This window comes from Protopterus annectens, chromosome 10.part0 (assembly GCF_019279795.1).
Source record: "Protopterus annectens isolate FY-2018-M chromosome 10.part0, PAN1.0, whole genome shotgun sequence".
NCBI classification, from domain to species: Eukaryota; Metazoa; Chordata; order Ceratodontiformes; family Protopteridae; genus Protopterus; species Protopterus annectens.
The window spans coordinates 1,141,864,236-1,141,879,207 of NC_056744.1; the positions used below are offsets into that span (position 1 = coordinate 1,141,864,236).

A 14,972-nucleotide genomic window follows, 5' to 3' on the forward strand; every position below is an offset into this window, starting at 1 on the left:
GAGCTTCTGCTACAGCAGAGTTAAAATTCTCCTCTCGGAAAACAGCTTTACTGCTAGCCATCACTTCAGCGAGTAAAGTGAGTTACAGGCCCCTGTGGCTGTGGAACCCTTCATCTTCCATGCAGACAGGGTTTCCTTCAGGAGTAACCCATCTTTTATGCCCAAGGTTGTGCCCTGTGTGGCTTTAAACCAATCCATCCATTTACCAACCTTTTTTCCTAATCCTCAGAATAAAGGGGAAAGGATCCTGCAGTCCTTGGACGTGGACAGACAGCTCAGGTTCTACCTTGACAGGACTAAACCTTTCAGAAAATCTGACCAGCTGCTAGTCAGCTTTCCTACAGGGGCCAGAGGGCAAGGCCATTTCAAAACCATTTCTAAAGGGACAGCACACTGCATCCATTTCTGCTACAAACACCATGGAAAACCTACCCCACAGGGGATCAGGCCTCATTCCACTAGGGCTACCTCAACCTCTATAGTTTTTCTCAGGGGACTCCCTACCAGGGACATCCTGGAAGCTGCAACCTTGAGTTCCTTCAAGCATTACCACTTGCCTATCTTTTCTAAATCCAGAACTGGAGTTGCCACATCAGTTTTACAAGGCCCTGCTAGTCAGCCCCAATACTTGACTGCCTCCATCTATCCTCAGCTTTGGGAATCAACCCAAGTGCGACTGCAACAGTGAAACACTAAGAACATCTACATTTATGGCAAGTGTACACAACTGTACTTTCTGAAAGTATTGGGCACCATGGCAGGAGCAAGTGTCATTTTCCTAGCGAAAATGCAAGAGAATTTTACAGTAGCTACTGTTCACTCAGTTGTCCATGCAGGAACTTCCGATGTTGCATCATGTTAAGTCTTGCAAAAGAGACCTTCATTGGTGACTCCATTCAGATCAAGTAACCTTGGGTCGACCTTTTGTTCTTCCACAACCGATTGCCATAGTGACTATGGGTGCTTCTCAGATGGGGGGATGATTTTTCAGGGAGGAGTCCAAGGCACTTGGCAGGATCACGAGGCCCACTTCCACATTAGTATCCTTGAGATGAGAGGGGTGCTTTTTGCATTGCAGTCATTCCAAGACTCTTCCACTGGGAACAGTTGCAATACAAACTTGCAATATGTCAGTAGTATAGTACATAAAGGAGGAACCCAATCTTATCCCCTTTGTCAAGCGGCCCTGAGAGTATGGCAGTTGGCAACCTCCTCCCAATGCTTTTTGATAGCAATGCATATTCCCAGGAAATCCAGCATTATAGCAGAAAAACTCAGCAGAGCAATACTGATGCCTCATGAGTGGTCCCTGAAACAACATATAGCGGAAATGATTTTCCAAAAATAGTGCCATACTTGCTACGATAGTTTTGCCAAATCCATAAAAAACAAATGCAGCAGCTACCTTGCCCTAATTCCCCTTTCCGTGGGAATCCCCAAGGGATGCACTTGTTCACGATTGGCCCTCGGGTCTCCTACGCCTTCCCTCTCATTGATACCCAAATATGTACTATTCCTATGTTGCAGTCTTCTTGGTGTGCGATTTCCCTCGGGCAACCCATACGTCTGCTTCTATACAAAAGCTTCAGCTTGCCTGCTGTAGTAGCATGGGACGTCACACGCAGGGCCATAAACCAGGGGCCTTCTATATGACGTCTGCATGCACAGACCTCAGAACTTTTCAGACGCGGACAACTGGTATATTATGTGCTTTGCTCCTTCAATACAAGACTTCTAAAAGTACCCCGTTGATATTCCTCGTTTCACTGTTGCAGTCATTACATTTGGGTAATCTGCTGGCAGGTTATACACTCAGTCAGCCTATTTAACAAAGTCTTGGGTCCTGCGTCTGTTGCTGTCCCTTCTTCCATGACGTCAGGGGTATAAAACATGCAGGCGATGCCATTACATCAGTCTTTCTTGCCGTGCGGTGCCCGAAGCAGAAGCAGTTTGCAAGTGCTGGTCGGCAGACTCCTGAAATGTTCAGAACCAAAGTCTTCAACTAAAAAGCCAAGTACCCCATTGGGGAAATTTTTTCTTGCTCCTTACCGATGTCAGTAAAAGTTAATAATTGCATTACTTGTGGGAAGCAAATGCATCTGAAGGATTTTCATTTGTACTGTATTCCTTGCATAGGCCCTGACCACAGCTTAACTTGCTGTCTGTTTTGTGCTAAATTTAATCAACGCACTATCAAACGCCAGTACATTTTTGCTGCTGAATATTTTGGCTGACGCTTTAATTATCCAGAAATGTCATCTGTTAGCAATCCGACTACCGGAATACCTAAAAAACGCAAAGAAAGACAGGCCGTTGAGGTCCAAAACTGACTACGCTTCCAAGCCAGTTCACCAGTACTGAGTGAGGTGCTTTTGCAGCCCCTGATACCCGCTACTTCTGATTCTCAGTCCTTTACTGAGACCCATTCTGAGTCTGGTATGCTGCGAGATGCTTCAGTTATGGACCCTTCATATGTCTCTACCTTAGATGTGTCCGGAGCCGCTGTGCAGGCACCGGCTTCTGAGGGTGTTTTCAGGCCTACAGATTTGTATATTAGACCGCCATCTTCAAAACTAGGGCCAAAATCTAGACCTATGACTAAAAAAGATGCCTGGGCCACATGTGCAGGCCCTTATGCCTAAAACAAATTATCCAAATGGCTGAAGATTTACTCTGATCAGGGGTGGCCAAATCCCCCCCCCCCCTTCTAAGAGCCCTTGGGAAGACATTGATTATGAATCTTCTGAACAGGATTCCATTTTTTCTGACTTCTAATGAACAGGAATTATCTTTACCTACTTATGACGACTCTGATGCAGAAGATTCAATTCCTTCTGCTTCTCCCCCTGAAGATTTTTCTTTCAGGGAAACTACATATCTTAAGGGAACATTTCCACTGGGAAAGTCAGGATTTCTCCGACTAAAAGAGACTTGGGGATTTTTTTTCTTCCTCAGCATAGGCCTTTGGCTATACCTCCTGTTCTAGACAGTTTTTTCAGAATCTAGTATGGCTACTTATTCTCTGCCTCTGTCTCCTTGTAAGCCAGACACATACTACAGGGTCCCCGACTCCCACAAATTCCTTTTCAAAAATCCTATTGCAGATCATCGTGTTTCACTGTTGCAGTCATTACACTTGGGTTATCCGCCGGCAGGCTACATGCATTCGGCCCGAGTTCCAAAGTCTTGGTCTGGCGTCGGTTGCTGTCGCCTCTTTCCTGACGTCAGTGCGCCAGGGGTATAAAAGATGCAGCCGGCGCAATTTTCTTCAGTCTTTCTTGCAAATTGCTTTTGCTTCGGGCACCGGGTGGCAAGTGCCAGTCAGCAGACTCCTGAGATTTTTGTGTTCGAATTTCAAATCCGAAGTCTTCATTTAAAGCTAAGTACCCCGTTGGGGAAACTTTTTTTTTTTTTTTTCTTGCTCCAGATCGATGTCAGTAAGTTGCATGTATTTCTTGTGGGAAGCAAATACCTTATAAGGACTTCCATTCTTTTTGTTTTCCTTGCTTAGGCCCTGATCATGACGTCGATAATTGTAGGTTTTGTGCTAGATTTAACCAACGCACTATTAAGCATCTGCATGATTTTGAATTTCACTACTTTGGCCAAAGATTTAATTGCATTATGTCGGATAGCCATCCGACTACCGCAATTCACAAAAAACGCAAGGAAAAGGACCAGCATCTGAGCTGCAAAACTGACTAGGCTTCTAAGCCAGTCACCGGTTTGCCGGTTCTCAGTGAGGTGCTTTTGCAGTCCCTGATGCCCGCTATCTCAGCCGCAGGCCACTTCCGACTCCCATGTGGAGCCGACCAGGCCGCAGGAAACTCAAGATATTGGACACTCGGAAAATATCCCTTCAGATGGGTCCGGAGCCGCTGAGCAGGCATCGGCTTTTGGGGGTGTTTTCAGGCCTACACAGTTCAGCTTCAAAGGCAAAGATTAAATAAAGCTCCACTAAAGACAAAAACAAGTACAGCAATCCCATGGACAGGCCTCCATGCCTAAGAAACAGATGCTTAAAATGGCCGAAGACCTAATTACTTTGATCAGGGGTTCCCATCCCCCTCCTGATAAGAGGCCTAGGCAAGAGACTATATGTTTCTTCTGATCAGGTTTCAATTTCCTCCGACTCCTCTTCTGAACAGGGATACTCTTTTCCTCCCTATGAGGATTTCTGATGCCGAAGAATCTATTCCTTCAGCCTCTCCTCCTGAGGATTATTCTTTTGGGGAAACCCTGCATACCATGAGGGAGCATTTTCACTGGGAGAGCCAAGACTACTCTGAATCTAAGAAAAGGCTCAGAGATTTTCTTTTACTACCTCAGCACAGACCTCCTGCTATTCCACCTGTTCTAGACATTGTAGATGTATTTTCAGAGTCCGGCCTGTCTCCTGACACTCTACTCCCTGCACCTGCTAAGCCAGACAGATACTACAGGGTTCCAGACTCTCATAAATTTCTATATAAAAACCCTGCTGCTGACCCAGAAACTATATCTCAGGGTCCCAAAGGGGTCAGGGCTTCCACTGCAAAAAACCCTGTCCCCTCTGATAGGGATTCTAGGGCACTGGACAGATGGGGGGGAAAAAGTTTACACTTCTGCTACCTTGGCTGTAAGGGCTTTAAATTGTCAGTTTCATATGCTTAAATATCAGCAATACTTAATGTCACTGCTTAAACAGAAAATGTTGACAAATTCTGAATGTTTTGATAAGGAAATGCAGGATTTATTGCATGCAGCTGAACAAGTGGGAAAGCATACTTTGCAATGTGGTTTTGATTCAATGGAGGCCTCATGCAGAGCCGCAGTTACGGGTTCTGTCATTAGAAGGCATGCTTGGTTAAACAGAATCTGCCTGACCATGTTAAAGCAAAATTATTGGATGCTCCATTACAGCATGATACTTTGGTGTTAAAGCAGAAGAGGTGTTGAAAATGGAGGATAAAGCGAAATCCATTTAGACAGTTAAGGAATTCCTACAGGTACAGCCACCCAGATTTAGCAGGAGCTGGCCTACAAAGAATTGGTCCTTTCCAGTGTCAGGCCACAAAAAGGCAGATACAGACGCCCCAAAGGCAGATCCCTGCCCCAAAGCTCATACAGGCCTAAACAGTGGGGGTGATTCTACCTCTAAAAGCGGAGAGGACAAATCAAAACCATACAGGAAACAGTCCCAATGACTTTCTTCTGGCAGAACCAAGCACTTATCTTTTGGCAGCCCCCTTAGGGGGAAAACTAGCACGTTTTTCACCAAATTGGCACATGATTACCCAGGACAAATGGGTTTTTAACGTCTCAGGGCTACAGGTTCTACTTTCACACCCTGCCAAGAGCAAAAGGTATGCCAGACCTGCCACACAATGGGCAGAGGCACAAAAGCAAGTTTCATCCCTCCTGGACATGAGGGCCATTCAGGAAGTACCACAACAAGAGCAGGGACAAGGATTTTACTCAAATTTTCGTGGTGCCCTGAAAGGACAAAGCCTGGAGACCAATACTGGACCTGCCTATTCTAAAAACATTTCTGGATGTTTCAAAATGTTGAGACTGCAGCAGCTGCTGGGCAAGAAAGCTGGGCTCGTTACTTTGGATCTGAGGCATACCTGCATGTCCCAATCAGACAGTCTTGCAGAAGATACCGGAGATTCATAGCTGGCTCAATGCACTACCTATTCTCTGCACTGCCCTTTGGCTTATCTACTGCGCCCAGGGTCTTCACCAAATGCCTGGCACCAGTAATTGCATTTTGCAGACAGAGGAATTTAAATATATCCTTACTTGGACGACTGCCTTATTCAAGCAGAGAACAGACATTCTACTACAGCATCTGGCGTTTGTAAAAAGATTACTAATTTGCCTAGTGTACACAGTAAACGAAAGAAATCAAAACTAGTATCCTCTCAAGAGATAATATTCTTGGGTGCAAGCTTAAATACAACTGCCCAGATGGGTTATCTCATGCCAAAGACAACTGACTTCTTACTTCCAAATGTTGGCAACAAAGACCCAGTTATCTGCAAGAAAAATTCTGCAGGCTTTGGACTTCATGGCATCCTGCATTCTGCTAATTCCATATGCCAGACTGCATATGAGGAAACTACAATGGTATCTAAAAAGTGTTTGGACTCAACATTGCCACAGCCTGGAAACATTAATTACCCTCATTCCCTGCCTGCAACAGGAGTTTCTATGGTGGGCACAGGCCTGTCACCACAGCAAGGGACAGCCATTCACTTTACCCACAGCCAGGCAGACACTAACAATGGATGCATCAGGTTATGCCTGTGGGGCCCACATGGCAGGAAAATGTATTCAGGGCACATGGCCCGCAAGCCAGATGCATCTTCATATCAATCAAAAAGAGATGCTAGCTGTTCAGAATGCCCTGACAGCTTTCAAGGATCTACTTCATCCAGGACAACTACTAATAAAGACGGACAATACTACAGTCATGTGGTACATAAGCAGGGAGGCACACATTCCTACCCCCTCTGCAGGCAAGCCATGACTTTGACAGCATTGACTTGTCAAGTTCACCTGCAAGCACAATTCCTGCCAGGAAAAATAAATAGACGAATTAAGCAGAAAGCTCATGGATCCCCACGAGTGGAAACTGGATCCACAAGTCTTCAGCATAAGGAAATGGGGATGCCCAGACATAGATCTATTTGCCTCCCCTCACAACTGCCAACTATAGAAATTCTGCGCAAGGATTTACCACAAGCAAGCATGGAAAGTGGATGCCCTATCCTTCAGCTGGAAAAACCTAACAGTATATGCCTTTCCTCCACTGCCTCTTCTCCCCAAGGTACTCCTAAAGGTCAGACGAGAAGCCAAAAATTATACTGATTGCCCCAGACTGGCCACGCCAGCACTGGAACCCAGTCCTAAAGAACTTGTCTCAAGGACCAGCCTGGACATTGCCTCAAACGTCTCGCTTACTGAGCCAACAAAACAATCAGATCCTGCACAGCCACATCAGTACTTTAAATCTGGCAGCTTGGCGGATAATGTAGCCATTCAGAACACTCCACTCTCCAAAGCTGTAATGGATGTTATCTTGGAGGCCAGGAGGCCCAGTACCAGAAAATCTTGTGCAGAAAAATGGAAGAGATTCTGTGCTTGGAACCAGGAACAAGGAATGGACACGTTTGTACCAAATATTCCTCAGATTTTACAATATTTAACTGAGATGCTGGGCAAAGGCCTATCCTTTTCATCAATTAAGATTCATGCCTCTGCCATTTCAGCCCATTACAATACAGAACCACCTACTTTTTTCTCATCCTTTAATAAGACCGTACCTCAGAGGGGCCAAAAACATAAGACCCCCAGGGAGATGACACCAATACCTGCATGGGAACTAAATTGTCTTGGAAAAACTCACACTGCCTCCTTTTGAGCCAGCCTCAACAGCGGATATTAAATTCTTATCCTGGAAAACAGCTCTGCTCCTAGCAATAACCTCTGCAAGACGAGTCTCGAGTTACAGGCATTCATGGCTGTGGAACCTCATTTTTCATCCAGACAGGGTTTTTGCGGACAAACCCTACATTTATGCCCAAGGTGGTGTCCAGTGTGGCCATTAACCAAACCATTCACTTGCCTGCCTTTTATCCATACCCACAGAGCAAGGGTGAGAGACTTCTGCATTCTTTGGACATACACAGACAGCTACGCTTCTACTTGGACAGAACTAAAGCTTTCAGAAAGACTGAGCAACTTTGTGGCATATGCTGCAGGATCACAAGGAAAGGCCATCTCAAAACAGACCATTTCAAAATGGATAATTGCATTCGTTTCTGCTAGTCACAGCATGGCAAATCAGTGCCTAAGGGCATTAGGCCACATTCTACCTGAGCAGTAGCCACTTCAGCAGCCTTCCTCAGAGGAGTACCAACCAAAGACATCTTAGAGGCTGCAATTTGGAGTTCAGTGCACACTTTTACAAAGCACTACCACTTACCTCTCTACTCTAAATCCAGAGCAGGCTTTGCCACTGCAGTTCTGCAGGGCCTCATAGCCTTTCCTAATCTTATTTAGCCCAGCCAACCATCCTCAGCTTTGGGATTCAACCCGAGTAATGACTGCAACAGTGAAACGCTATGAACATAGTACAGATGTTCGTCTTACACTGCTGCAGTCATTACACTTGGGTTATCCTGCCCTCAGGCGGTCCCGCAGTCGGCCAGAGTTCCAAAGTCTTGGTCCGGCGTCTGTTGCTGTAGCTTCTTCCCTGATGTAAGTGCGCCAGGGGCATATAAGATGCATCCGACGCCATTTTCTTCAGTCTTGCCGTGCGGTGCCTGAACCAGAAGCCGTTCGCAAGTGCCGGTCGGCCAACTCCTGAGTTTTTCGAAGTCGAATTTCGGATCCGAAGTCTTCAATAAAGCTAAGTAACCCCGTTGGGGAAACTTTTTTTTTCTTGCCTCAGACCGATGTCAGAAAAGGTTAATTGTATTTCTTGTGGGAAGCAAATACCTCATGAGGCCTTCCACTCTTACTGTATTCCATGCCTAGGCCCTGATCACGACGTCACTAGTCTGCTTTGTGCTAGATTTAACAAACGCACTATAAAAAGACGTTTTGATTTTGCTTTGCACTACTTTGGCCGAAGGTTCAATTATACTATGCCATCGGATCAACCGACAGCAATACCGAAAAAACGCAAAGACAAGGATAAACACAGGCATCAGAGGTACAAAACTGATGACAAAACCTCTTCTAGGCCAGTCGCCGGTTCTGTGAGCCGCTTTCGCAGCCCCTGACACCTGCTACCTCAGAGCCACAGGCCGCCTCCGACTCCCACGTGGAGACCACTAGGCCTCTGGAAACTAAAGGTATTGGGCCTATGGAAACTAATCCCACAGATGGGTCCGGAGCCGCTGAGCAGGCATCTGCTTCTGAGGGTGTTTTCAGACCTTCACAACTTGGCATTAAAGCAACAGCCAAGACTAAAGTGCCATTAAAGACAAAGAAGCAAGTACAGCATTTTCCTGGACAGTCCTCCATGCCTAAGAAACAGATGCTTGAAATGGTCGAATACCTCGTTGCTCTAATCGGGGGTTACCATCCCCCTCCTGAGAAAAGGCCAGGCAGGATACAGACTGATTCCTCTGATCAGGTTTCCATTTCCTCTGAGTTCTCTTCAGACCAGGGATACACTCTACCCCCCTATGTGGACTCTGATGCTGAAGAATCTATCCCTTCAGCCTCTCCTCCTGAGGATTATTCTTTTGGGGAAACTTTACATACCATGAGGGAGCATTTCCATTGGGAAAGTCAGGATAACTCAGAATCCAATAAAAGGCTCAGGGATTTCCTTTTATTACCTCAGCACAGGCCCCTGGCTGTTCCGGCTGTGCTAGATATTGTGGATGATGTGTTCTCTGAATCCAGCTTATCTCCTGATTCTTTGCCCCCTGCACCAGCCTAGCCAGATGGGTATTAGAGTCCCTGACTCTCAAGTTTGTTTATAGAAACCCTTCTGCTGATCCAGAAACTGTTTCCCAGGGTCCAAAAGGGGTTAAGGCTTCCATTGCAAAAAATCCAGTACCCTCTGACAGATTCCAGAGCTTAGGATAGATGGGGGAAGAAAGTATACACTTCTGCAACTTTAGCAGTAAGGGCTTTAAATTGCCATTTTCACATGCTTAAGTACCAACAATATTTAATGGCTCACTTAAAACAGAAAATGCTTGCAAGCTCAGAAGCTCCTGATTAAAGAAATGCAGGATTTATTGCATGCAGTTGAACAGGTGGGAAAGCATACTCTGCAATGTGGTTTTGATTCTTTAGAGGCCTCTTGTAGAGCCGCAGTTACAGGTTCTGTGATTCGAAAAAATGCTTGGTTAAAAGAACAGAGCTTACCTGATCATGTTAAGGCAGAATTATTGGATGCTCCTTTACAGCATGATACCTTGTTTGGTGTTAAGGCAGAAGAGGTGTTAAAGAAAATGGAGGATAAAGATGCAAACAGTCAAGGATTTCTTACAGGTACAGCCACCTCGATTTAGCAGAAATTGGCCAACAAAGAATTTGTCCTTTCCAGTGTCAGGCGACAGAGGCAGATGCAGATGTCCAAGAGGCAGATCTCAACCCCAAGGCTCAAACAGACGACAGAGGGGCACCTCAATCCCAAAAGGAGGTAAGGACAAGTCTCAACCTTACAGGAAGCATTCACAATGACTTTCCCCTTCGTACACCAAGCACTTCCCTTTTGGAAGCCCCCTTAGGGGGAAAACTAGCACTTTTTTCAAAACTGGCAAACAATCACCCAAAACAAATGGGTTCTGAATATTGTGTCAAGGTTACAGGTTCCACTTTCATACTTTACAAAGGCTAAAAGGAATGCCAGACCTGCCACAAAAGAAAAAACAGATGATCCTGATTGCTCGACTGGCCACGCCAGCACTGGTACCCTATCTTAAGGAACTTAGCTCAAGGCCCACCATGGATTTTGCCTCAAATTCCACATCTGACTCAACAAAACAATCAGATCCTGCACGGTTAGCTCAAAACCCTAAACCTGGCTGCATGGCAGATTCATTAGTCAAACAAGGCAACACCTCTCTCTAAAGCTGTTACGGATGTCATTTTGGAGGCCTAGCACCAGGAAAGCTTACTCAGAAAAATGGAAGAGTTTCTGCGCCTGGAACCAGGCTCAAAGCCTTGACCCTCTTGTTCCAAACATTCCTCAGATTTTACAGTACTTAACTGAGATGCTGGACAGAGGCCTATCCTCATCAATTAAGATCCATGCCTTTGCCATTTCAGCACATTACAACACGGATCCTTCTTTATTCTCTCATCCCTTACTAAAGCAGTACCTCAGAGGGGCTAAAAACATAAGACCGCCCAGAAGAGCACCAACACCAACTTGGGACCTCAATTTTGTTTTGGAAAAGCTAACCCTGCCACATTTTGAGCCAGCCAATACAGCCGATCTAAAATTTTTATCATGGAAAACAGCTTTGCTCCTGGCAGTAACTTCAGCATGAAGAGCCTCAGAGCTACAGGCATAAATGGCAGTGGAACGTTTTATAATTTTTCATCAGGACTGGGTTTCTAAGGACAAACCCTACCTTTATGCCAAAGGTGGTATCTAGTGTGGCTTTTAACCAAACCATCCATTTGCCAACTTTTTATCCAAACCCCCAGAATAAAGGGGAGAAACTTCTGCATTCTTTGGACATACACAGGCATCTATGCTTCTACTTGGACGAAACAAAAGCTCTCAGGAAAACTGAGCAACTGTTTATAGCATATGCTGCAGAATCACAGGGCGAGGCTATCTCAAAGCAGGCTATATCCAAATGGATAGGACACTATTCGTTACTGCTATACACAGCATGGAAAATCAGTCCCTAATAACATTAGGCCACATTCCACCAGGGCAACAGCCACTTCAACAGCCTTTCTCAGAGGAGTACCTACCAAGGAAATTTTGGAGGCTGCAACTTGGTTCAGTGCACACCTTTACCAAGTATTACCACCTGCCTCTTACTCTAAATCCAGAGCAGGATTTGCCACTGCAGTTCTGCAGGGCTTCCTAGCCAATCCTAACTCTTTATAGACCAGCCACCCAACCTTAGCTTTGGGATTCTACCCAAGTGTAATGACTGCAGCAGTGTAACACTAACATAGTACAGTTTTGTACCTACCATAAATGTAGGTGTCAGTGTGTTCACACTGCTGCAGTCCAGGTTACCCTCCCTCCATCCCCTCTGAACTAGCTGGACTTATCTATACTTTTCTATCTTGTACAACCTTTGTGGTGTATTTGCTTGTAACTGAAGGTATTGTTTTTTTATTTTATATGTATATTTTTTATTAGTAATATATTGCCTACCTACTTGGGGGCACCTGACATCTGGGGCAAGAAAAACTGAAGAAAATGGCGTCTGATGCATTTTGTATACCCCTGGCGCACTGACGTCCGGGAAGAAGCGACAGCAACCGACGCTGGACCAGGACTTTGGAACTCTGGCCGACTCCGGGATCGCCTGACTGCAGGATAACCCAAGTGTAATGACTACAGCAGTGTAAACACTCCAACATCTACATTTATGGTAGGTACAAAACTGTACTTTGTGTATCTACCATAAATGTAGATGTTAGTGTATTCACTGTTGCAGTCCAGGTTACCCTTTCACCCATCCCCCTTTTATTTGCTGGGTCTTATCTGTACTTCTCTACTATACAACCTATGTGGTGTATTTGCTTTTAGATGAAGGAAATGTTTACCTTGGTGCATGCATTTTTTTTGGCATAATCTATTTAGCCTACCTTTTTGGGGGCACCTGACAATCTGGGGCAAGAACAACTGAAGAAAATGGCGTCTGCTGCTGCTTTTATACCCGTGGCGCACTGACGTCCGGGAAGAGGTGACAGCAACCGACGCCGGACCAAGACTTTGGAATTCTGGCCAACTGCGGTTAGCCTGCTAGCAGGATAACCCAAGAGTAATGACTGAAACAGTGAATACTCTCATATACATTTATGGTAGCTACACAACTGTACTTCCTTGCCCTTGGTCTCGCCCTCTCTCCCCCTATGGCTATTACTAATCCCTTTTGGGGTATTGGTATTTAGTTTACTGGTGTTTTTCCCCCACCATAACCTAGGTCCCTATTTAGCGGGCTGCTGACATTTGGGGCAAGAAAAACTGATGTAATGGCATCGGCTGCCTGTTTATACCCCTGACCACCTGACGTCAGTCTTGGAGCGACAGCATCAAATGCAGAAATACTAAGTGTCTGGTATTCCGTCCGACTGAGGGCTTACCTGCAGGCAGATAACCCTAGTGTGATGGCTGCAACAGTGAATACACACTAACATGTACATTTATGGTAAGTGTACACAACTGTACTTTTGAAGCAACTTGTGTGAGAGCTCGACATTTTTTATCAAGGAAATGAAGATGCATGTCCTGTTTTCTATGCGGCTGGAAGTTTGGATGCCTGACTAGCAAATCCTGTGGATTAGGAATGCCATTGCTGCAGTTGACTATTCATGTTTACTGTTGTACAAAACTTAAGTACAGATAGATATACAAACATGTATGTAGTGATGCACTGCAAGGAAGTATACAATCTGATTTAATTTTTCCTGGTGTTCTGTATAATTTAACTTTGGTTTGCATATTTTTCAGATTCCCATACCACGGTATGCTGTTGGAATTGTAATTGGGCGAAATGGGGAAATGATCAAAAAAATCCAGAATGATGCTGGTGTAAGAATTCAGTTTAAACCGGGTAAGTAATTTTGTATAGGTACTAGGTTTTGCTTTGCAATGTTACTAAAGTTATTGGTTATAGGAGTAATGCATTAATGTTAATTTCAGATGACGGAACAGGTCCGGATAGGATAGCACAGATAAGTGGTCCCCCTGAAAGATGTCAGCATGGTGCAGAAATAATCACAGACCTCCTTCGAAGTGTGCAGGTTTGTTGAAAAAAAAGTTTGATTTGAAAGAATTTTCTTGGTAGTTGTGCAGTAGACTGCCTTCCCAGCTTAAGTATTTTTACAATTAAATATTTAAGACGGTTGGTTTGTCGCATTGCATGTAACTGTGCATCTAATGGAAATGTCTGCAGCCAAACTTGGAGCATTAGTTTAACACAAATTGCTGTAAGCCTTTCATAAAGCAGCAAAAAGATGTTCTTCATTCCACATTGCTGCAGTCCTAACTATTGGGTAGTCCGCTGTCCAGTCGGCCCGAATACCAAAGTATATGGCTGACGTCGGTCAGGGCGCATTAGACTGACGTCAGTACGTCAGGGTACTAATGCGCATGACCGACGTCATATCCTCAGTCTTTTTTGCCGCATGGTCCGATGCAGAAGCAATTTTGCGAGTGCAGGTTGGCGTTCTGAAAGTTTCTGAAGCCAGAGTTTCAGACCGAATCAAAGTTGGCTAAGTACCCGTTGGGGAATATTTTGTTTTTTTCTTGCCTCAGTATTTAACCGGATGTCAGAAAAAGTGAATAACTATTTCTTGTGGGAAACAGATACCTCATAGGGATTACCATACTTTGTGTATACCTTGTTTAGGGCCTGAGCACGACGTTGTTGGATGCCGCTCTTGTGCTAGATTTAACAAACGCACTATTAAGAGAAGGTTAGACTGTGCCAGGTTAGTGTTTGGGAAGCGTTGTAATTATAAAATGCCGTCGGATGCTCCGACGCCGGCTTCGGCTTAAAAACGCAAGGACAAAACAGCAAAGCCTAGAGTGGAAGAACCGACAGTCCCAGACGTCGGTTCTTTAGAGGGCTCAGTGGAGCCGGAGGTTTTGCCAGGTGTTTCTTTGGAGTCTCAGGGAGAGACTTTACTGTTACAGGATGTTTCCTCTCAGGAAGTAGGCCAGGCTGAGGAGGCTTCTCAGGTGGCTGTTCTTCCCTCTCTTCCTAAGGTGGTCAGAGCCTCCCTTCTGTTTCCAAGGCTTCTTTGAGGGGCAGGCCGAGTTTTGCTTCAGTGGGGTTTCTCCTAGTACTTCAGGGTCTTTGCCTAAGAAACATATGCTTAAAATGGCAGAGGATTTGATTACTATGATAAGGGGTTCTATGCCCCCTCCTGATAAGAGGCCTAGGGTGGAGTCTGAGTTTGAGAGTTTTGAGCAATGCTCGGAGGCTTCTGAGTCTTCTGAAGACTTGCAGGAGTACCCTCCTTATTCTGATTCTGATGTGGATGATTCTACTCCTTCAGCTTCCCTCCTGAGGATTTTTCATTTTCAGAGACTCTGCATTCCATGAGGGAGCATTTTAAATGGGAAGGTCAAGATTTCTCTGATTCCAGGAAAAGACTTAGGGAATTCTTGTTTTTACCCCAGCACAGGCCTTTAGCTATACCTCCTGTTTTGAATGTAGTGGAAGATGTTTTTGCAGAGGCTTCCCTGAATCCGGATTCTTTGCCTCCTGCCCCAGTTAAACCGGATAGGTATTATAGGGTGCCTGAAGCTCATAAGT

At 45.1% G+C, this 14,972-nt stretch overlaps 1 protein-coding gene across 2 annotated transcripts in view; it reads left to right on the forward strand.

Annotated features, from left to right (window-relative positions):
• Positions 1 to 14,972, forward strand: part of FUBP1 (far upstream element binding protein 1) — a 1,223,929-nt gene that overhangs the window by 622,690 nt on the left and 586,267 nt on the right. For both annotated transcript variants that reach the window (XM_044085874.1, XM_044085872.1), the window contains 2 exons: positions 13,160 to 13,262; positions 13,352 to 13,452. In XM_044085874.1, coding sequence (XP_043941809.1) covers positions 13,160 to 13,262; positions 13,352 to 13,452 — 204 coding nt within the window. The remainder of the gene's footprint in view (positions 1 to 13,159; positions 13,263 to 13,351; positions 13,453 to 14,972) is intronic.